Raw genomic sequence first — 22,556 nt, forward strand, 5'->3', positions numbered from 1 at the left:
GTATTCTTATATTTGTGGTTATTTTTGCAACTGCTCGTGCAAATACGATAACTGCTCTGCTTAACCTTCCTACCTTTGCTTTCTTCTTGACTTTCGGAATTGCTTTGTACAAATATCATAACATCCGGCTAACGGATTATTTAAATCGGATATCCTGAATATGCATTTCTTGAAATCCGGATAACCGGTTTCAAACCGTACATTTGCCAAGCCAGGCGGAACAAGGGTCGCATGCACGACTGAGGCTTGCGAGGGCACGGTGCTTTCCGGCGCAGCTGGTACGAGTGCACTGAAGGGGCCGGCGAGAATATCTGAAAATTGCCCACTAAATCCGAGGCATTCTTTGCCACTGGAAAGGCCATGGGTAGACGCGCCCAAGCTAGGAAAAACAAGTAAGCAAAAATCAAGCCACAGCAGGGCCAAGCAATGCTTCTCGGAATTTCTCGGAATTTCTGTAGGTTTTTTAAACACGAAGGTTATACGCAAGATTTTCAATTCTGCTTTCTGCAATCGGTATAATTCAGCTTTAAAAATAAAACAAACATCATTAGAATCGGTCCAGCGGTGGTCTAATAAGAGCCTTACTTCTCACATTTAGCCGAGTCGGAAAATATTGAGCTGGCCTCGAACACGCACAAATCGGTACGAACACAAAAACACGGGAAAAAAAGAAGACGCACGATGGGGTCGGCGAAAGGAACGCACACGCTTCGTTGCTCCATTGAATTTCGAAAGAGATCAGGGGCATTACCGTCAATGCAGACAATCGCAAAATTGACGAAGGAACACTCAAATAATAGGTCGTCTGAGTAATATAACGCATTTAGCGATTTTAATAATGAACGTACACCCATGGTTTATTTATTTGGCGGCTTCCCGTGACTTCGGCCTTCAGCACCAAGGTCCAGTTCTCGTGCTTGCAGGCTCATCACAGCCTAAACTGCGTCACAGCCTGCGAAAAAAAAAAAAAAAAAACACGCGCATCTTGAATAGAAACTTCAACAGTGAACCCACTTTGCGGGATAAACTGCTCAAACTGTTGGTGACGCGTCATGCTAGGCCGCTAACCGAGACTCCTGAACACGTACTGCCATCACACCTTATTCACACCGCATCGACAGTGTACATAATCCGAGTTTTCCAAGAATGTATAACGAAAAAACCGTAATATCAACCAGCAGTGAAATCACATGGGCGCTGGTGAGAGAAATCTTAATGATAGGTAGGGAGGTTAGCCGAGCAAAAGGTTTGGCTTGCTACTACAGTTCTATAGTGTACAACAATAGATCAAATAACGAGGAAAGAAAGAACGCAGACCCATGTAATCGCACAAAAACTTGTAAACGGGCAGCAGTAAGCAGCATCATCAATAAACACAACGTCAGACACCTCTGTGATGGAGCCAATAGGGCAAACATGGATAACATCCACATGCATTTTACTTCGCCAGAAAATTGGCCATAGTGCCCCCTCTCATCCGGCCATCAATGTTAAATTTGACCTCTGTTGCGTTCATAGTACTCCCACGGTTACGAACGAAATTCTGCGTTGTTCGTAAAACATAATAAAGCTACAGACCACTTGCATTTGTAATTTAATGCAATGGCCGTAATCAGTTCCAACACTCCGAACTTTGCTTACAAATTACCCGTAACGTGCCCTAAGTTTTCGCCAAATATAAAAAAAAGATGCGTTGTTTAGTTCACCGAGGAAACCGGAGAAACCAACCATACTGATGACACATGAAAACAAGATCAAAACGACGTTTCAGTAATTATTTCCAACCCATGTAATAGGTCCAGGAACGTGAAAATTATGTTACACATAGCACTTAAGTTATGGAGTTTTACGTGCCAAAACCACTTTCTGATTATGCGGCACGCCGTAGTGGAGGACTCCGGAAATTTCGACAACCTGGGGTTTTTTGACGTGCACCTAAATCTAAGTACACAGGTGTTTTCGCATTTCGCCCCCATCGAAATGCGGCGGCCGTCGCCGGGATTCGATCCCGCGACGTCGGGCTGAGCAGCCCAACACCATATAGCCACTGAGCAACCACGGCGGGTGTTACACATTGCACTTACTATGATCTACATTTCCCCTAAATACAACCATGTTCTAACTCACTCTTTTCTCAGTGCATTGGGAAACGTAGCTCATAATGGCTGCGCGACCATTTCAAACACTTGCTAAAAATTTTTTATGCATTTAGTAGCCGTAGTGGCGTAGTGGCATTGCGATGTTAAGCTCGAGAAGGCGGGACGTCTGGGTCGCATTTAGATGGAGGCGAAATGCAAGTTGAACGCACGTGTGTGTTGTGCATAGGGCGCACATTAAAAAAAACCCTAGGTAGTTAAACTTACTCCGGAGTCCCCCACTACGGTATGCCTCATAATCATATCGTGGCTTTGGCAGATAAAACGCCTGAATTTTCTTCAATCAATACGCATTTACCTCTTTCAAGAACTTGTCATGGCGTTCCTACATGTTCGCCAAACTTGACCATGGTGACCGCTGCAGTAGTCTAAATTCTGCGCCGCTCGTAAGGAACACTAATAACGCGCCAGAGCGCTTGCATACGTAATTTATTGCCAAGCGCACATTAGGCCACCGACTTTGAGCCTTGTATAAACATCCCCGTTTACCTCCCTTACTGTCACCAAACAAAGAGAAGCTTCCTCCTTTACTTCACGAAGGACAGCTGGGGGAATTAAGCTCATATCAGGCACGAGAAATGGAGAAAAAAAAAGCGAAGGTTAAGTAATTATTAGCAAAGCTTCCAATGAGGCCAGGAATCTCAACGTTCTGTGACACACTTCACTTATCATGAGCCCCCTTTCCATGAAATAAAATTTGGTGCAGCCAATATTTATCCAGGGACATTGGGAAGCATAGCTCATAGCGGCCATACGACACTTTGTAACAATTCATTTTTTACAAGGCTGTATTTTATCCACAAGCATTTTATTTCACACAGAGATTTGCCATATTCTACGCAGATTCGCAAAATTTGACTTGGGAGTTATTTGTAGTAATGCCAAGGTAGCCGGCTTATTTTTGAGCCGCTCGTAACACACACTCATAACGCTTCGGGGCATTTGTATTGGCAACTTCAGAATCCGTAACTCATGCCGGCAACACTGTCGATATCAAGAAAGATAAAAGACAGCTACGACATCTAAATTCACGGCGGCTCTTTCGCTTGGTGCTGTGCTCAAATTTCTCGTTTGTGGCGTAGAATTAAAGTGTTTCGCCGAAACCGAAAGTGTCCTTGATGGCAACTTTCTTATTCTGATCGGTCTCGGGTATTTCAGCGATGAGACCGCCGAAATTGCTGCGCCGTGCGTGCAAACGTGCCTGGCGGGCAATTTCTTTTTGAAGACCAATTCAAACGAGCCGCACTCCGAAAGGTGCAATCGTTTGTCCGCAGCGTTGCTCCACGATAGTTGACTGTTTTCGATCTTCACAAGCAACTCACTGTGACTCGTGTTACAGTATATTATATATATATATATATATATATAAGCACTAAGTCTGCCGTGCGTTCAGAAGGTAAATATCGATAATGTGCACGATAGAACCAGGCTAAAAACTCATGTTACCAGGTCAGTGTGTCTTGGGATAGAAACAAATGAGAGTTGTTTATGAGTTGGCGTGCACCATTCTCTTTCCATTAGCTCATCATTTTAACAAGGTCGTCTGCGTCTGATGATTGGCGCTTGTTCCTGCTCTTAGTACGCCGTGTTCGAGGTGGGGTCTAGGCTTGGTAACACAGGAGACGCCCGCCACCTGTAGGACTTCTCAAACTCGGGTGAAACTTGACAAGTAAATAACAACCAATCGGAGGAAGTTCCGTTTCATCAAATATGCTTCCAAATGTAGCGAGTTTCTTTTTCAGCAACGTAACATGCATTAGTGTAAATGCATTGACTTGGAAATTGAAGAAGCGTTGTTTGGGACGTGGAGCTCGCCAGCAAGAAGCGACTGCCCCGCGTTGTTGCTCTGATTCGAAGAGTCCCGACTTTCGCTGTGCCCCAGGCGATAAGTCAGCTCGGGCCTACGTGCGAAATGTATTCGCAGTTCCTGGCTTAATGGCTGCCTAAGGTCAACAGCGTGATTCCAGTATTGCCATTCTTATTGCTGGCCCACGGATAGCCTAATGGTAAAAGGGGGGACGCGGCTTTCGCATCGTGAAAAATGACCGAAAAACCGATTTTTCGAAAATCACATTTTCAGTTTTTATAACCCTTTCTCTACCTGATTACAAAATATCTTCCCTGAAAACCGCTTAGAAGTGCTTTAAAAAATTTGTTGTATCAGCCACGGCGACGAGAAGTTTTGCGGAAATCGCAAAAAGACGGTGTTTTTCAAGCCACGATATCTCCGTAACGGCGCAACCGAGCGCCGCCATCTTGGTCGCAACAGAAAGAGCATTTCTTCAGCTTCAAATCTGCCGCCTTCCCGGCCTCCTTCAAGCGAAAACAAACGCAGAAAAAAGCAAAAGTTTCGAGGTCTCGCGGATGTTCCCAATTGGCGGCGCGCGGCCCCGATGGTCTCCGCAGCGGTTGCCCCTAGCAACGGAGGTCGAAGTGCCGCGCGTCGTCTGCTCTTCCCGCAGCTACGTTCTCCATCGCCCGTATCACGAGCCTCCCCATAGTTTCGATAGCAGCTTCGAAGCTCCGTGGCGTAGTTTCGCGTTTGATCTCGGCTCTGATCATGGATCGGCGACGACTCGGACCCGCGACCAAGCACCTCGCGCGTGGATGAAACGCAGTCGAGATTCGGCAGTACAATTCAGGCTCACTTGGAACCGCACTACATATCGATAGAAGCTTCTCGTGGGCGAGCCGAGACAGTGCAAGCATCACTCAGTTCTGTTTCGGCGACCGAGAGAAAAATGAAGCTCACAGGTGAGAGAGGAAGTTGTGCCGATGTGGAGCTGGCGGATGAGTTTTTGGTAGTGCAGGTCACAGCATTGAATGCTTTGTACAAGAATGCCTTGTGCCAAGAATGCTCTCAGCCGGGACTGACTGTTCATTTGGGAACAAGGCACGGATAGGCTGCACGAATGCTACTGACCAGCAATGCCTGCGGCATTGTTTCAAGTGAATGGTCATCGCCGCGAGCAGAGGGTGGTAAGGCTTTTGACGTGAATATGCGTGCAATGCAAGCAATTAAAACCACCGGCAGAGGGGCAATTGCACTGACTGACTTTTGGTCAGTAATGAACGTCTCACACAGAGACTTGCACCATAAGACATTCCAAAGACATTTGAAATCAAAATTCAGGCCTGCTGGTGAGATGGCTGCGGGAAGTCTCTTTTCTGATGCTGTGGCGGCCGTGCGGAAAATTTAGAGCGAAATGGACCTGGCATTCACAAAAAATGTGACGGTAGTCTACGACGGGACATGGATGACACGTGGTCATGCATCCCATATTGGTGTGGGCACAATAATTGAATTTTACACTGGTCTGGTGCTTGACTGCGTTGTGCTCTCGAACAGATGCCATGGATGCACGCTTGGTCCGAAAGAAAACGATGAAGGCTACAGTGAATGGAAAGAGAATCACGTGTGCCAAAAGAACACCGATGCAAACTCAAGCAGAATGGAGGTCGAGGCAGCGTTGATCTTGTTCAGAAGGTCACTGGAAAGGAATGACCTCCGCTTCACATCTATTGTTTGTGATGGGGATAGCCGTACTTTCCAGGCCTTTTGTGAAGACAAGGCTTATGGCTTCATTACATTCAACAAAGAGGACTGTATCAATCACGTGAAAAAGAGGATGGGTACAGCCCTGAGAACACTTGTCTCAAAAAGCAGAAGTAAACCAATTGGAGGGAAGGGTGGCCTGACCCAAGACCTAATAAAAAAGCTCACCAATTATTATGGCATGGCCATACGTAACAATAGTGAAGTAGATGATGCAAAGGGCCATAATGGCAACCTTTTATCACATCACTTCAACAGATAAGGACCCTCATCATGAGCTCTGCCCTCCAGGACCCCTGAGCTGGTGCAGACACCGGGCTGCAGAAGCTGAAGGTAAAGCTCCGCCAGAACATAAGTACAAATTGACAACACATGTTTCAGCTGCGTTGCTGCCTGTGTATCAACGCCTCTCGGATCCTCAGCTACCCAGCCGTTGTCAAGGCAAGAAGACTCAGAATGCAGCTGAGAGTCTTCACTCTGTCATTTGGTCAATTTTACCAAAAGAGCAAAATACTTCATTGATCGCAGCGGAGACAGCTGTCAATGAGGCAGTCTGCAAGTACAACGCCGGAACGCTTCGTGCATACAGACAGTTTTGTGCCTCACTTGGCTTGAAGCCAGGAAAGCATTCCCTTCAAAGAGCTGCAGAAAAGGATGCCCTACGAAAAAAAGAGGCATCGAAAAAACATCAGATGAAAGGCCACATGCCCAAGAAGCCCCGCTGTGCTAAGGACACCAAGGAATACAATCCTGGTGCATTTTAGAAGAGTGGAGGCAAGGCAAAACTTTGAAGGCCTTTTTCTCAAAACTGTGTTTTTGCCTTTCTGCTCAGTTTGCGGAGCTGATTTCTTTGTTACCGTTTGGCCTATTCTGACAGTTTTTTTTTGTCTTGTTCCTTGGGCTACAGTGCAGGTCGTGACATTCTTGCTTTTGGGCCTTGACGTTTTATAAACTTATGATGTGGCTATTCGTTCACCCCGAAAGTGTGCTTGATACGAAGGTAACATAAAAAATGGCACTCCAAAAAATTTGTGTTGAAAAAAAAAGCAAGAATGCCACGACCTTCAGCATGCATTTAGCTATGCAATCACTATTAACAAGCCTTCTATCACGTTTCTTAAGTTCCCCAGGCTCTTCACAAAGTTCGAGGCTGAAACATTCTGCTGAATCAAATTTAATAAAATGTTCTCAAGATATCACTCTGAAACTTTTATGGAAGCATCAGGGAGACATTCTAAACACTTGTGCCAATTTTCATCAAAATCCATGAAGAATAAGGAAGTTGATTTTTAACAGCGTGGTCAGAATATCGGCTACGCTATTCTTAAGGAGATCCAACACTGGCCATGATTACACACGCAGTGAACAATATGTATTAGCACTGTCATGTAACAAGGCAAGAATTATTGGTTCGACATTCCTACGGACTCGCCCACGTGGGTTACTAAGTTGGCTTTCTTGGAACAACACTGCCTGGTAATAAGCTAACTTTTCGATCGTTTTTACTGCTGCCCTGGTACAGGTGTTAGATACTTTTTAAAGAAACAACCAATCTATCCTAAATTCTGGGGTTTCTACATGCCAAAACCAGCTACTTTGACCACCTGGGTTCTTTAAAGCGCACCCAATGTATTAAAGCGCACCAAGCTCTGGCTAGCCCACCGTTATCAGCAGCACCTAGCCCAATTCCTGTCCTCGGGAACCTGCCTAACCCACCGCCATCCACCTAGCTTCAGAGATTGTTTTTGGCACTTGCTTATAAACAAAATGTTTGAAAATAACCCAGCGTAAACCACTTAGCTACACGAAAAATTCCTGCTTGTATTTTACTTGTAACTGTTATAAAACTGTCAGTATACTTCTGTTATTATTTTCATGGATAGGACTCTTGGTTGTTGAACTAATATATTTCTATCACATTTTCTTTTCGCAAAAGTGCCACTGGCAAAAGATTCGCGGTAATAATGGCTGCGTGCTGTAGAGACAGCGTATTTACAGTATCCATCAAGCTGAAGGCGGTGGCCAAAAGCTGGCAGTGGCTGTCCAGTCGGTTTAGGATTTGGAGCAATTTTTGGAGCTGGAAAAATGTCGTTCTGGAGCAGTTTAGGAGCAGCCACATCAGCATTTTGTATCAATTTTGGAGCAAAAAAAAGGGCCTTTCTGGAACACTTGAGTAGTACGGCAGTAATCTAGCCGTTTGGTGAAGCCTGTTGTTACTGTGCAATCAGTAAGCGCTGCTCAACAGTGAAGCAAGACACAAAGCCAACAGCGACCAATTGAGCTTGCCTTCCCACGGACGGTTACCATGCACGGTATGTTGCAAATATTTTTATTTGGGTAGGCAAGAAATTTAATTTTGCGAACAATTAAATAAAATTTTGCAGGCCGAAAAGAACAGATATCCGCCTGGCTGCAAGACAGACATCAAATTATAAATGAGCTAGAACAATTTGCGCCGTCAATTTGACACAAGACAATTCATTTGGTGCAAGACAAAAAGTGATGGCAAATGTGAATTTTAAATGACAAAAATGCTTTGATATGATTTACCACACTAGACGAAAAATGCGCAGTTTCGCCCGAAAGGAGAAGCACCGATTAGCTGCCCAGTAGATAGCTGGGCAAAGTGAGGATAGTAGATTTAGTGTCCCTATAAAATTGTAAACATTCGCTTACTCACTAATAACAATGATAGAATGCGTAAGCGTGACTGAACGAGGACGTAGAAGAAACAGACACACAGAGACAGCGCTGTTTTTGTGTGTCTGCTACTTCCTACGCCCTCATTCAGTCGCGCTTACACATTCCATCATGGATCCAAAAGAAACCAGTCCGCCGACGTGCTTTAACTAAATTGACAAGTACCGTGTCAAGCGCGCACATGTAAACACGAACACATCTCGCTCGATGAGGGCGGAAACTCGCTGTCAAAATGCTGGTGTGAGGAATCGCGGCAGCAGCGAGCCAATTGTCCTCCGTGCACCTCTCGCTTCAACGCAAACGAAACGTCGAAAGCACAGCGCATACGAAGCTACAGGCACTATGCGCACTCTGCAAACATCCCAAATCGCTTTGAAGATGAGGTCCGCGCGGATGCGCACTTTGGCCACGTCGCAGATCGCTTTCAAGACACACGACCGCCGGCAACGCGTCCCTACGACGTGCGCGAAAGGCGTCTGGTACGGCGTCCGCCAATCGTCTGCCCAACGCCGTAGTAGGCATCGCGGTTGTCTCCACTCTGTACGGAGCGGTGGCCGAGGGGGACGTCGAGGCACCCTAGCAGCCGCCTCAGATAAACGCCCTCGCCTGAATGCCTCGTGTGCGACAGGTGAGGAGAGCCTCGCAAGATTGAACCGCTTCGCCGGCTCGTCTTCGCGCGCTTTCACTCGCACATACAGCATGTGGCATTCGACGACGATTTTATCGCCCCTGGACTTTGTGCGGAACCTCACGGCGACGCCGACGACAAAAATGTGTCCTTTCACTCCATCGTCGTCTTGTTCGCGCTGTTCCCATTATGAATGTATACCAACTCTCCAAACTTTCCACTTTAAGACAGAAATGCGCCTGGAGTGTCCATATATTTGTCATCGCAATGAAAAGTGGATTACGCCCAATAATAATGCTAGAAGCTCAAGAGACTATGCGTCCACGAACGGCATCAAGATGTAATGCCGCCGTACAGTGTGCCGCAGAGATGGTGAAGGCGGTGGAGAAACCGTACCAACCCGTACACTCGCTTTCTTTGTGAGGCGGTTTGTCGACTTCCCGTGCCTTATATGGCTTCTGCGAATAAATACGAGTCGATTTGGGGTATCTCGTCGCCAAATAACATTTACAAATAAAATACAAGCAGGAATTTTTCATGTAGCTAAGTGGTTCATGCTGGGTTATTTGAAAACAATTTATAAGCAAGTGCCAAAAGCAATCTCCTGGGAAGCTAGGTGGATGGCGGTGGGTTAGGCAGGTTCCCGAGGACAGGAGTTGGGCTAGATGCTGCTCCCAAGGGCTCCGATCACCACAGGCACATCCGAAATAGCTCTGAAGGCCTATCGCTGCTCGCAATGTGACAGGAGACGGCGGGTGCATACGTGTTTAATTAAAGAGTACAATCTGTGTCCCGTGACAATAGCCTCTTCCCACTCTTGGCATGCTTCATCGCCTAACACTTCTTTGTCGAGCCGCAGCTGACTTTCAGGAACCAGCGTTACGCAGCGCGCCGTGCTTTCCGAGCTTCGAAACTATCGGGTAGGATTATACATAGGTGGAGTCGGCGCCACTGCTAATAGCGGCGAATAGCAAGAAGGCTGGTAGCAAAGGTCGAAGCAGCTAGCCCTAGCCGTGTTGGTGGCTGCAGCCGCCAGCGGATCTGCGTGCAAGTGCGCCTGCTTGCTCGAGACAGCGACAAAAATGTCGTTGGTGGTTCCTTCGATGAACGCTGTTTCGCGCCTGCGGCCATGGCAAAAAGTTCGCAAAAGCAAACAGCGAAGGGTTTTTGCGTCCGAAATTTCAGACGTTCTCATACAATGACTCTATGGGCTACCGTGGAGGTGCCGCGAAGGCGTCCGAATTATCGGGCCTGTCCAAATAATCGGGCGTCCGGAAAGTCGGTTATTGACTGTAGCTGCAAAATCCTACTGAAACTATTGCCTTGCCGTGAAAACGCGAAAATACCGCACTTTCGCGCAGTTCGCGAAAATGGCCCTTGAGTGTGCACAGCCAGCAGCAAACAAGTTGAAATATAGCAACATGGCGCAAATGCGCAATTGGACCACCACTGCTGGCAATGGTATTGACACGTGGACTTCTACGGGTGAGCGCTTTTCACTGTCTAACGAATGTTATCGCTCAGCGCGGAACGCACCCGCATGTATCAGAAGTTTCGGGTGTGTTATCGATGGTGCTGTTGTCTCCGACGCTTGTGTAATCTGATTGCAGGTGCGACGCCAATTGTGTAGAACTTTCTGGAAGACGCGCTGGCACCAGCGATTACTCTGGAAACTTAGATGACTCATGTATTAACTGCGACGCGCTTGACAGGCAGTTGACATTCGACGATCGCCGGCTGTGCTCGGCGCTGTCGCGGTTCTTTGAGTGTAGCCGGTTTACGAGGACAGATTCGCCCGTAAAACGATGATTTCGTCATTCCCAGTTTTGCTGCTTTTTCAACGTCACCGCCACGTGATATCTGGTGGAGGTGCTCGTGCGTTCACGTACAGAAAGCCCCCGCAAAGCCACTATCCAAGCCCGAAACTTCAGGACAACACAAACGTCGCCAATGGCGAGAGAGCTAGCCATAGACACCAAGGACTGCTTCCTGAATACGGCCCTCTTCCAGAGAAGACCAGAGGGAACAAGCCCAAGTTAGAAACAGCAATGGCTGCTCCAGCGTCCCCCATTTTACTGCAACAACCTCGGAACCCACCAACCTTCCATTGATCATCGCATGAAGACCCAGAAACGTGGCTGGAGATTTGCGAAGGAATCGCAACTTTCAATAACTGGTACACCGACAAGCTGCGGCATGTATACTTCGCCTTAGAAGACGCCGCCAGAACGTGGATTGAGAACTGGGAGTTGATCCTGACGACATGGTACCTGTCCCGTAGCGGCTTCCTGCGGACATTTGCGAGCTTCGCGCGACAGGAAAGGGGCGAAGCTATGCTAGAAATCTGAGTACAGCTACTCAACGAGATCATCGCGATTTTCACCGAGGAGACGACGCGTCTGTTCCGCCACGCCAATCCAGATATTTATTTATTTATTATTTATTATTTACCAGCATCGCCCCGTAGGGCATTATAGCAGGGAGGTTACAAACTTGAATGAATACATCAACAAATTATTTCAACGCGTGGAAACAAGCATCATTTTCTGTGATGTATACAATGCTCGATGGCAAACTGTTCCTATCTCGAACAGTTCTAACAAAAAAGGAATAATGGAAGGCGTCACCTCTACAAGAAAATTACCTGACCTTCAAACAGTGGTCAAGTCGGTTAGATATATAGTGTGGTGCCTGGATATATTGTTCGCGGTTTATACCTGTTTTAGAATAATAAACATCGTGGAAAAATTTTAATCTGATATGCCTTCTACGATTCTTCAGCTCTTGCCATATAAGTTTAGGTTTGCTTTCTGTCATGCTAAGCTGCCGGCTATAGTTACCAAGAACACATCTAACTGCCCTATTCTGCCTGAGCAGAAGAAAATTAGGTTCCTCATGCGTGGGGTAAAGCCGTCATTCCTCATGCCTCATGCGTGGGGTAAAACCGTCACTGCCCAAGGCCTAAGACTAAGGCCGGCAGTATCCTGTAAATAAAAAAAAAACTAAAATAATAAGACCTCTTCGCCGGATTGATACGCAACCCGCCCAGGACTGTTGCTGAATTTGTTTCCGAAGCCACAACCATTGAGAATACGCTTCACATGCGGTCAAGGCAATATAACCGCCAAAACCACACCGATGTTCAAAGCACTCGGCAGTGACTACATGCGAGAGACCATCTGAGCCGTTGTTCTCGAGGAACTGCGGAAGCTCTTACGAAGCTCGCAGCCTCAAGTAGCCTCAATGGCCGACATAGTCAAAGAAGAGGTTCAGCGATCACTTGGGGTTATTCTAGTGTAACCGCCACCGCCACAGCCCCATCCGAAAGCGATTACCTACGCTGCCGTCGCCCACCGCCAGATTCCCCCACCACGCCAGGGCCCCATGACCGCCGCCACCTCGCCCACCAGTCGGCCAGCGAAACGCCCCGAGGAAGACAGACATTGGGCAAGCTCCCGACCACCGCGCGCTCTGCTACCATTGCGTCGGCCATGTGTACCGCCGATGCCCATACCGCGACTTGGTACTGTGAGAGTTCGCCGTCAACGCGCCGTGTCCACAGCTTGGAAAGCGCTTTCGTGGAATCGCAGACTAGCTCGCCGCCACTCAGTGGAGTTCTCGACGACCGTCCCGTTCGCCGTCACCAGGCCGCTACCTGTCGCCGCAACGCCGACCATACGCTGGCCAAGCCCGGGGTCGTTCTGCGAGCTCATACCCGGAAAACTAAAAACAGCAGCCGATGGAGATGCGGTTCATCGAACTGACGAAGATACTTGCCACCGCCGAAGACGTCGAAAAGACTATCTCGACGATACTTCAACGAGACGCCCCATGAAGCCTAGAAAGAATATGCCGACAAAAGAAGACCTGACGACGCGACGTTCCAGCCACATGTCAACACGACAAAGCAGCGACCCGACGCCGAGACCTAACTGCAACGCAAGGCAAAGAACTACCCACCTCGACGTGCTCCTCAATGGCCATGCCGTGCCATAGTGGACACAGGAACTGACTAATCCGTGATGAGTCGGTTGAAATCCAGTTTAAATTAAGACTGCATGCGAATGCCCTCAAATCTGGACAGCTGGAGGACACCTAATAACCACACTGCACAGCCAGAATTACGGTTCATGACCGGACCTACCCTGCCACCATCGTTATCCTCCAACAGTGTTCATGAGACGTCATTCTCGACATGGAGTTCCTGAACCAACACGGAGCAATCATCGTCCTGAAGTCAAAGTCGATGACACTGTCGAAAAATCAAGCGATACCGCCGGAGAGCTATCGTAGTCACCACGCCTTGAGTGTCATTATCATTATCATCAACATCATCATCATCATCATAATCAGCCTGGTTACGCCCACTGCAGGGCCAGGGCCTCTCCCATACTTCTCCAACTACCCCGGTCATGTACTAATTGGGGCCATGTTGTCCCTGCAAACTTCTTAATCTCATCCGCCCACCAAACTTTCTGCCGACCCCTGCTATGCTTCCCTTCCCTTCGAATCCAGTCCGTAACCCTTAATGACCATCGGTTATCTACCGTCCTCATGACATGTCCTGCTCATGCCCATTTCTTTTTCTTGATTTCAACTAAGATGTCATTAACTCGCATTTGTTCCCTCACCCAATCTGCTCTTTTCTTATCCCTTAACGCTACACCTATCATTCTTCTTTCTATAGCTCGTTGTGTCGTCCTCAATTTAAGTAGAACCCTTTTCGTAAGCCTCCAGATTTCTGCCCCATACGTGAGTACTGGTAAGACACAGCTGTTATACACTTTTGTCTTGAGGGATAGTGGCAACCTGCTGTTCATGATTTCAGAATGCCTGCCAAACGCACCCCAGCCAATTTTTATTCTTCTGATTATTTCAGTCTCATGATCCGGATCTGCGGTCACTATCTGTCCTAAGTAGATGTGTTCCCTTACCACTTCCAGCGCCTCGCTACCTATCGTAAACTGCTGTTATTTTCCAAAGCTGTTAAACATTACTTCAGTTTTGTGCAGATAAATTTTTAGACCCACCCTTCTGCTTTGCCTCTCCAGGTCAGTGAGCATGCATTGCAATCGGTTCCCTGAGTTTCTAAGCAAGGCAATACCATCAGCGAATCGCAAGTTACTAAGGTATTCTCCATTAACTCTTATCCCCAATTCTTCACAATCCAGGTCTATGGATACCTCCTGTGAAAATGCTGTGAATAGCATTGGAGAGATCGTATGTCCCTGCCTGATGCCTTTCTTTATTGGGATTTTGTTGCTTTCTTTATGGAGAACTACGGTTGCTGTGGAGCCGCTATAGATATCTTTCAGTATTTTTACATACGGCTCGTCTACACCCTGATTCCGCAATGCCTCCATGACTGCTGAGGTTTCAATTGAATCAAACGCTTTCTCGTAATCAATAAAAGCTATATATAAGGGTTGGTTATATCCCGCACATTTTTTGTATCATTTGATTGATAGTGTGAATATGGTCTATTGTTGAGTAGCCTTTAGGAAATCCTGCGTGGCCCTTTGGTTGACAGAAATCTAAGGTGTTCCTGATTCTATTTGCGATTACCTTAGTAAATAGTTTGTAGGCAACTGACAGTAAGCTGATCGGTCTATAATTTTTCAAGTCATTGGCGTGCCCTTTCTTATGGATTAGGATTATGTTAGCGTTCTTCCAAGATTCCGGTACGCTTGAGGTCATGAGGCATTGCGTATACAGGGTGGCCAGTTTTTCTAGGACAATCTGCCCACCATCTTTCAGCAAATCTGCTGTTACCTGATCCTCCCCAACTGCCTTCCCCTTTTGCATATCTCCCAAGGCTTTCTTTAGATCTTCCGGCCTTACTTGTGGGACTTCGAATTCCTCTAGATTATGCTCTCTTCCATTATCGTCGTGGGTGCCACTGGTGCTGTATAAATCTCTATAGAACTCCTCAGCCACTTGAACTATCTCATCCATATTAGTAATGATATTGCCGGCTTTGTCTCTTAACGCATACATCTGATTCTTGCCTATTCCTACTTTCTTCACTGCTTTTAGTCTTCCTCGGTTCCTGAGAGCATGTTCAATTCTATCCATATTATACTTCCTTATGTCAGTTGTCTTGCGCTTGTTGATTAACATGTAAAGTTCTGCCAGTTCCATTCTAGCTGTTGGGTTAGAGGCTTTCATACATTGGCCTTTCTTGATCAGATCTTTCGTCTCCTATGATAGCTTACTGGTATCCTGTCTAACGGAGTTACCACCGACTTCTATTCCACCCTCCTTAATGATGCCCATAAGATTGTCGTTCATCGCTTCAACACTAAGGTCCTCTTCCAGAGTTAAAGCCGAATACCTGTTCTGTAGCTTGATCCGGAATTCCTCTATTTTCCCTCTCACCGCTAACTCATTGATCGGCTTCTTATGTATCAGTTTTTTTCCGTTTTCTCCTCAAGTCTAGGCTAATTCGAGTTCTTACCATCCTATGGTCACTGCAGCGCACCTTGCCGAGCACGTCCACATCTTGTATGATGCCATGGTTAGCGCAGAGTATAAAGTCTATTTCATTTCTAGTCTCGCCATTCAGACTCCTCCACGTCCACTTCCGGCTATCCCGCTTGCGGAAGAAGGTATTCATTATCCGTATATTATTCTGTTCTGCAAACTCTACTAATCCCTGCTATTCCTAGAGCCTATGCCATATTGCCCCACTGCCTCGTCTCCAGCCTGCTTCTTGCCTACCCTGGCATTGAAGTCTCCCATCAGTATAGTGCATTTTGTTTTGACTTTAGCCATCGCGGATTCCACGTCTTCATAAGAGCTTTCGACTTCCTGGTCATCATGATTGGATGTAGAGGCGTAGACCTCTACAACCTTCAATTTGTACCTCTCATTAAGTTTCGCAACAAACCTGCCACCCTCTCGTTAATGCTATTGAATTCCTGTGTGTTACCAGCTATATTCGTATTAACCAGGAATCCGACTCCTAGTTCTCATCTCTCCGCTAAGCCCCGGTAGCACAGGACGTGCCCGCTTTTTGGCACTGTATATGCTTCTTTTGTCCTAACTTCACTGAACCCTATTATATCCCATTTACTGCACTCTAATTTCTCCAACAGCACTGCTAGACTTGCTTCACTAGATAACGTTCTAGCATTAAACGTTGCCAGGTTCTGATTCCAATGGCGGCCTGTTCGGACCCAGGTATTCTTAGCACCCTCTGCTGCGTCACAGGTCTGACTGCCGCCGTGGTCAGTTGCTTCGCAGCAACTTGAGTGTGCTCGATGATTAAGTAAGCATCCCGCCAAGCCCCAGCACTGTTATTCCCGTTGGCAAAGAAACACCCGCAGACGCAGGCGTCATCAACGGTGATCAACGTCTACTCTCGGTCGTGAAATTTGCGTCGCAAGAGGGATCGCTCGGCAGCACGGAGGAAAACCGAAAGTGATGCTAACTAACTTCAGCCAGGAGTTCAAGTACGTCAACAAGGGCACGACGATCGCATACATAGAGGAAATTGAAGAAACCAGCAATGCCTTCGTCCTATCGAATTCTGCCACATTGATCCCGACGATCGTAGTTCCCGAAATCTGTCTTCGACATTGATCCAAGTCTCCCCATGAGTAAGCAGCAACAGCTCAAAAATTTTTATCGACTGCTTTTCTATGTAATCGAGGGTTCGATGAACACCAGCTGCAAAGTACCACATAATCAAAGAGTGCGCTCAACCACTCCGCCAGAGCCCTTACTGAGTTCCGACGCAGGAACGTGAAGCTATAAGGCAACAAGTCGACGAAATGCTGCGCGACGACATCACCCAGCTGTCGAAAAGCCGGTGGGCGTCTCCAGTAGTCTTCATGAAGAAAAAGAATGGAGCCCTGCATTTCTGCGTCGATTATCGTCGACTAAACGAGGTTACAAAGACAGATGTATACCCCCTCCCACGGATAGACAACGCATTTGACCGGCTCTGCAATGCTAAACACTTCTTATCCATGGATCTCAAGACTGCCTACTGGCAAATAGAAGTTGGCAAAAGGGATCGCGAGAAGACCGCCTTCATCACACCAGACGACTTCTATGAATTCAAGGGCATGCCATTCGGATTGTGCTCGGCACCAGCGCCACTCCAGCGCATCATGAACACGGTGTTAGCAGGATTGAAGTGGCAGACCTATCTTGGTTTACTTGGATGACGTCGACGACCGAAAAGGAATGCGTCGCCATTATTTGAGCTACAGAGAAATTCCCCCCCTATATGGCAGGCCGTTCAAAGCCGTCAGCGACCATCATGCGGTCTGTTGGCTGGCGAAATTAAATGACCCTTCAGGACGCTTGGAGCTGTGGAGCCGCTGACTGCAAGAATATGACATCACTGCAATCTCCAAGTCCGGAAGAAAACACTGAGATGCCGATTGCATATCACGCGCCCCCATTGACCCATCCGACGCAAGAAGACGAGGTTGACGTCGCCTTTCTTGGAATAATAGGGGTGGAAAACTTCGCTGAACAGCAACAAGCAGACCTGGAGCTAAAAACATCATCGTGTATTTGGAAGGGAGCACTGACGTTGTCCCTGGGGCACTTAAGCGAGAGCTGTCTTCGTTCTCACTTTAAAACAACCTACTCATAAAGAAGAACTTCTCAATAGTCCGCGCCAACTACATACCTTCTTCTTGTTCCCTCAGCGGTGCGTTCAGAAGCATTGCACGCCCTACATAACGATCCGACCGCTGGGCATCTCGGATTCTCCCGGGTGCTATCGAAGATACAGGAAAGGTATATTATTGGCCACACCTGACCGCTGACCTTGCCCCTTACGTCAAGACATGCCGAGACTGTCAGCGACGCAAGACATCCCGGCAAGGCCAGCAGGATTACTACAGCTGGGGCCCTACAATGCAAAACTATTCCAATATATTTTTATTCCATTCTCCTGACGTCAAATTTGTATAACCGCCTACGCAAGCATCGGGCGGTAACCTGCAGTGTTGTCTGAACAGACCAATCAAACGCTCTCCTCGTTCATAGGTCACCTTTGTTTGCTTCAAAAACGAATAACATTGCCTACACTGAGCGGCTTCTCTGATCTAATTCGCTGACAAGATCACGGTGAGGAGCACGGTCAAGCGGAGAGGGAATCGATGGTGCCGGCGTCTGCGATTGGTCTGCTTTCTCTTGCATAGCTTCCAGTGGCTGGTCGAAAGTCGCGGCGGCATGCAACGGAAGCTTACGAATGACGCTAAAACAGATCCTCAGCAAAGGAGAGTTGACATAACGAGGGCGTAAACACGCTGAAAGTGCTCGAAAATGGCCACGCAAGAAGTTTTATAATACGCAAATAAACCCATGGCTCTCCGGCAGGTGCGAGTAGCCAGTGCTTGAGCGATCAGCGGCAGCCATCTTTTATTATTTTCGGAACCGGGCAGCCTGTGGCTATTAAGAAGAAAATTCTGTTTTGTTCGGCATATTAATGCATCTCTAACGCGTACACGTCACTTTGACGTAGTGAGTTATCGTGGTTTTGTTACGTCGCGTCACAGGCAGGTGAAGTGGGTGCAGCCCTAAAACTTTTAACCAATAGCCGAGGTCTAACGGCGAAAAGGCGTCGAATCTGAAATAACTATTTTTCTTTTGTTCAGTTTAATCATGCATCATCAGTGTGTACGCATCATATTAGATAGGGAGCTATCGCGGTTTTCGTGACGTCGCGTGACAGACAAGCGAAGTGGGAGTGTTTCAAAAAAGTTTTTGACCAATCGTGGAGGCCTGATTGAAGAGTTGGAATACAAAAGTTTGGAATAGTTTTACGTTATAGCCCCCCTGATCAAGCCTCCTTGTCACGATCACTGTTTCAGCAGGTCGGGATGAATTTGTTGGGGCCCTTTCCGACGTCGACATCCGGAAATAAGTGGATCGTCATGGCGACGGACCACCTCACCCGCTTCGCTGAAACGAAAGCTCTACCGAAAGGTAGTGCTGCCGAAGTAGCGAAATTCTTTGTTGAGAACATCCGGCTGCGACATGGCGCCCCAGAAGTCCTCATCACCGACCTTTACAGTGGAGCTAACCCAAGCGATTCTGCAATACAGCAAAAAAAAAAAGAGCCACAGGAGGCCAACTGCCTACCACCCGCAGATGAAGTGTCTTACGGAGCGCCTGAATAAGGCCCTCGCCTACATGCTAGCAATGTACGTCGACGTCAAACACAAGACCAGGGATGCCGTTCTGCCGTACGTAACCTTTGCTTACAACACGACGGTGCAAGAAACACAGATCCCGCTGTTCAAGCTGGTTTACGGCTGGAATCCGATGAAGACTCTCGACGCCGTGCTGCCGCATGTCACCGATGAAAAGAATCTTGACGTCGCCACCTATCTCCAGCGCAGCGAAGCCCGACAGCTCATCCGCCTGTGGATCAAGAACCAGCAGAGGACCGACAGCCGACACTACAACCTTTGACGACGTTATGTCGTGTACCACCTCGGCGACCGCGTTTGGGTTTGGACCCCAATACGCCGACGAGGACTTAGTGAGAACCTTTTACGCCGCTATTTCGGACCTTACAAGTTCATCCTACACATTGGCGCACTCGACTATGAGGTCGTGCCAAACGGCATTTCTCTATCTCAACATCACCACTTACTACCTGAAGTAGTGCGCGGCGCCAAGCCCAGAGTGGGCTTGGCGGCACATCAAAGTTGGTTCATACTTACCAACCGCTCCGTTTTGCCGTACAGTTCATTGGCCTAGCCTCGATCAGTCCCCTAGATTTTGCCCTTGGAAGCCGTGCTGATTCCATTGCTTTGCTGCCGAACAGCGGTGACTTCACATACTCTCCTGGACCCATCCTGTGCTTCGTGCGATGGCCTTCTCTGGTTCACGCCACTGTGCCTGCCGTGTGCGTAATTGTATCAAGCCCTGTAATCAGCCATTGGTGACCTTCCTTCCACCGTGGTATCTCAATCCGGGTTCCTGTTCCGCTTCTGCTACTACGTCATCATTTCCGTTAAGACAACATATATTGCCTCCCCAGCACCACCCCGCTTTCAGTGGACTTGACGGCACGTCATCGATGGTTCATGCTGCTTTTTGCCATGCGGTTCCTAGGTTTGGCGTCGATCAGTCCCCTAAATTTTGCCCTCGGAAGCCGTGCTGATTCCATTACTTTGCTGCAGAACAGCGGTGACTTCATGTACGCTCCTGGACCCATCCCGTACTTTGTGTGACGGCCTTCTCTTGTTCACGCCACTGCGCCTGCCGTGTGCGCAAACAAGATATGTTGCCTCCCCAGCGCCACCTCGCTTTCAGTGGGCTTGCGGCACGTCAACGATGGTTCACACTTACCTACCGCTCCTTTTTGTCATGCAGTTCCAAGGACTGGATTTTGCCCTCGGAAGCCGTGCTGATTCCATTACTTTGCTGCAGAACAGCTGTGACTTCATGTACGCTCCTGGACCCATCCTGTACTTCGTGTGACGGCCTTCTCTTGTTCACACCACTGCACCTGCCGTGTGCGCAAATGTATCAATCAAGCCCTGTCGTCTGCCGTCGGTGATCTTCCTTCCACCGTGGTATCACAACCCGGGTTACTGTTCTGCTTCTGCTACTACGTCATCATTTCTGTCAAGACAGCGCTTGTCCTGTCTAGCCTTTGTAGATCGTCCTTCCCGTGCTATGCTTCCAGTGTAACTATGTATTACCAACGAGCCCAAGCCTATACTCTTCTGGAGACAACATATGTTGCCTCCCCAGAGCCACTCCGCTTTCAGTAAACTTGGCGGCATGTCAACGATGGTTCATGCTTACCAACCGTTCCTTTTTACCATGCAGGTAACTATAGTCGGATACAACTTTAGAAAAAAGGGGAGGCCCCGCCCAGATGACCGAAGCGCGACAGCCGATTGCCTCCACGACTAAAATAGTCCCGCTCGAGAAATCGTCCTCCTGAAACGCGTAATTTTCGGTATAAATAAAGACTTGTATTTTGATGACTGGTTTAGTAGAGCTCCCATGAGCTACAGCACATGCCGGATAGCGACAGAAAAATAACCCCGTGCCTTCTACAACGCTGCCCGTCGTCTGCTCTTTAGCTTCATTGCAAGTGACAGAAGTAGAAAGAGCAGCTCTGCAAGGCTTTTGCGCTTGTTCACATGTACACAGCGTATCTACTACTCGTTTTCCAAGCTTAAAATGAATCAGTTGCTATTGAAAAAGTACTTATATAAAACAATGCATTTATCACCACCATTACAAACCTTGGGCGAGAATACGGTCGAGGAAAGATGGTACAAAAATGCTTCATTCATCGTTTTAAATAAATACTCTTGATTTGAAATAGCATAAAATTTATGTTTTTTGGTTTTGTGTTTTCACAATTTTTTTTCCTTTTCATTATTATTTTTCTTTTTTGCAAGCTTGCAATCTCACTAGTTCGCGCAAGGCATTGCGTGCGAGTTTTCCGCCGTGGAGCCCAGCGACTTCGGACTTTGTTGCCGAACGAGCCTTGTGCCGCCTCGATGTCCACACCACGAAGGAGCCTCGACAAGAACAAGAGTGGCCATATCCTGAATAGCGATTCACGCAACATGATCCTCCACTGCTACACGTATTGGCGTAACAGGGCGCCTGAATATAGCGCGAAGGTCACGACCAAGTTTGTCGCTGGGATGCTCGGTCCGACGAAAACGCAGCGACACAGTACACGAACACACCCACCGCTAATAGCAGGCACCAGTCTTTGGAAAACTTTTATTGCGAAAGCAATACTGCTCGCACTTTCGGCCCATCGGTGGTCGTGGCGCCTCCTTACACAGCTGCGCGTCACGTGACCGTGTGAAGTCACGCCATACCGAGAGACGGGGCCCCAGCTCGCGGCATCGATGGTGGAGGCGAAGCCTTGCGCGCCGCTGCCGCGGCGCTACCGAGAGAGGGCGCTCGCTGGTGTGACGTCACGGGAAGTCAATGCTGGACCTTTGTGAGCAACATAACCTCGTGATTGTAAATACAGGGCCTAAGTGTGAAGGACAGATCACGTGGGAAGTGGGAAACCGGCAACCGACCATTGATTACTGTCTGATGACAGAAGAAATTCATGATAAATTGAGAGAAATGGTCATCGATGAGGAAGGGTTTACCAGCATAGGAGTGACCATAAACGCATCATTTTGAAAATGGTATATGTAGTTGGGAAAGAGAGCAAGGAGAGCGAAATGGCCACTCCAAATTTGAACGCTGAACAAATAGCAAATACAGTCACTAGAGTTGAGGAAGAACTTGCCAAATGGCCAAGAGTGGGAATATGGTGAGCTTCTAAGTGTAATAACGACAGAAATACGGAAAGAGAAACAACATGTTCGTTGGAAAGGAAAAAGGAAACCGAAAAGCTGGTGGAACAAGGAGATACGAGAAGCGATCGCCGAACGACAGAAAGCATCTCGAGAGCACAGGCTGGCAAAGAAGGCGCAGTTGCCACAGGATGAAGTAACCAGTAAATGGGAAATATACCGGGAGAAAATGTCTATGGTTCAAATACTGG

The 22,556-nt window shown here is 47.7% G+C and overlaps 1 protein-coding gene and 1 pseudogene across 1 annotated transcript in view; one reads left to right on the plus strand and one right to left on the minus strand.

The window, feature by feature from the left end:
* Positions 1–804: 804 nt before the first annotated feature.
* LOC126540009 (COMM domain-containing protein 8-like) overlaps positions 805–22,556 on the minus strand; it is a 90,805-nt gene continuing 69,053 nt past the window's right edge. The window contains exon 5 of the mRNA XM_050186830.3: positions 805–952. Within this exon, the coding sequence (XP_050042787.2) occupies positions 929–952 (24 nt within the window). The 3' untranslated portion in view covers positions 805–928. The remainder of the gene's footprint in view (positions 953–22,556) is intronic.
* On the plus strand, positions 4,718–6,742 carry LOC140216199 (uncharacterized; annotated as a pseudogene).

Source organism: Dermacentor andersoni, chromosome 2 (assembly GCF_023375885.2).
Source record: "Dermacentor andersoni chromosome 2, qqDerAnde1_hic_scaffold, whole genome shotgun sequence".
Taxonomy (NCBI): domain Eukaryota; kingdom Metazoa; phylum Arthropoda; class Arachnida; order Ixodida; family Ixodidae; genus Dermacentor; species Dermacentor andersoni.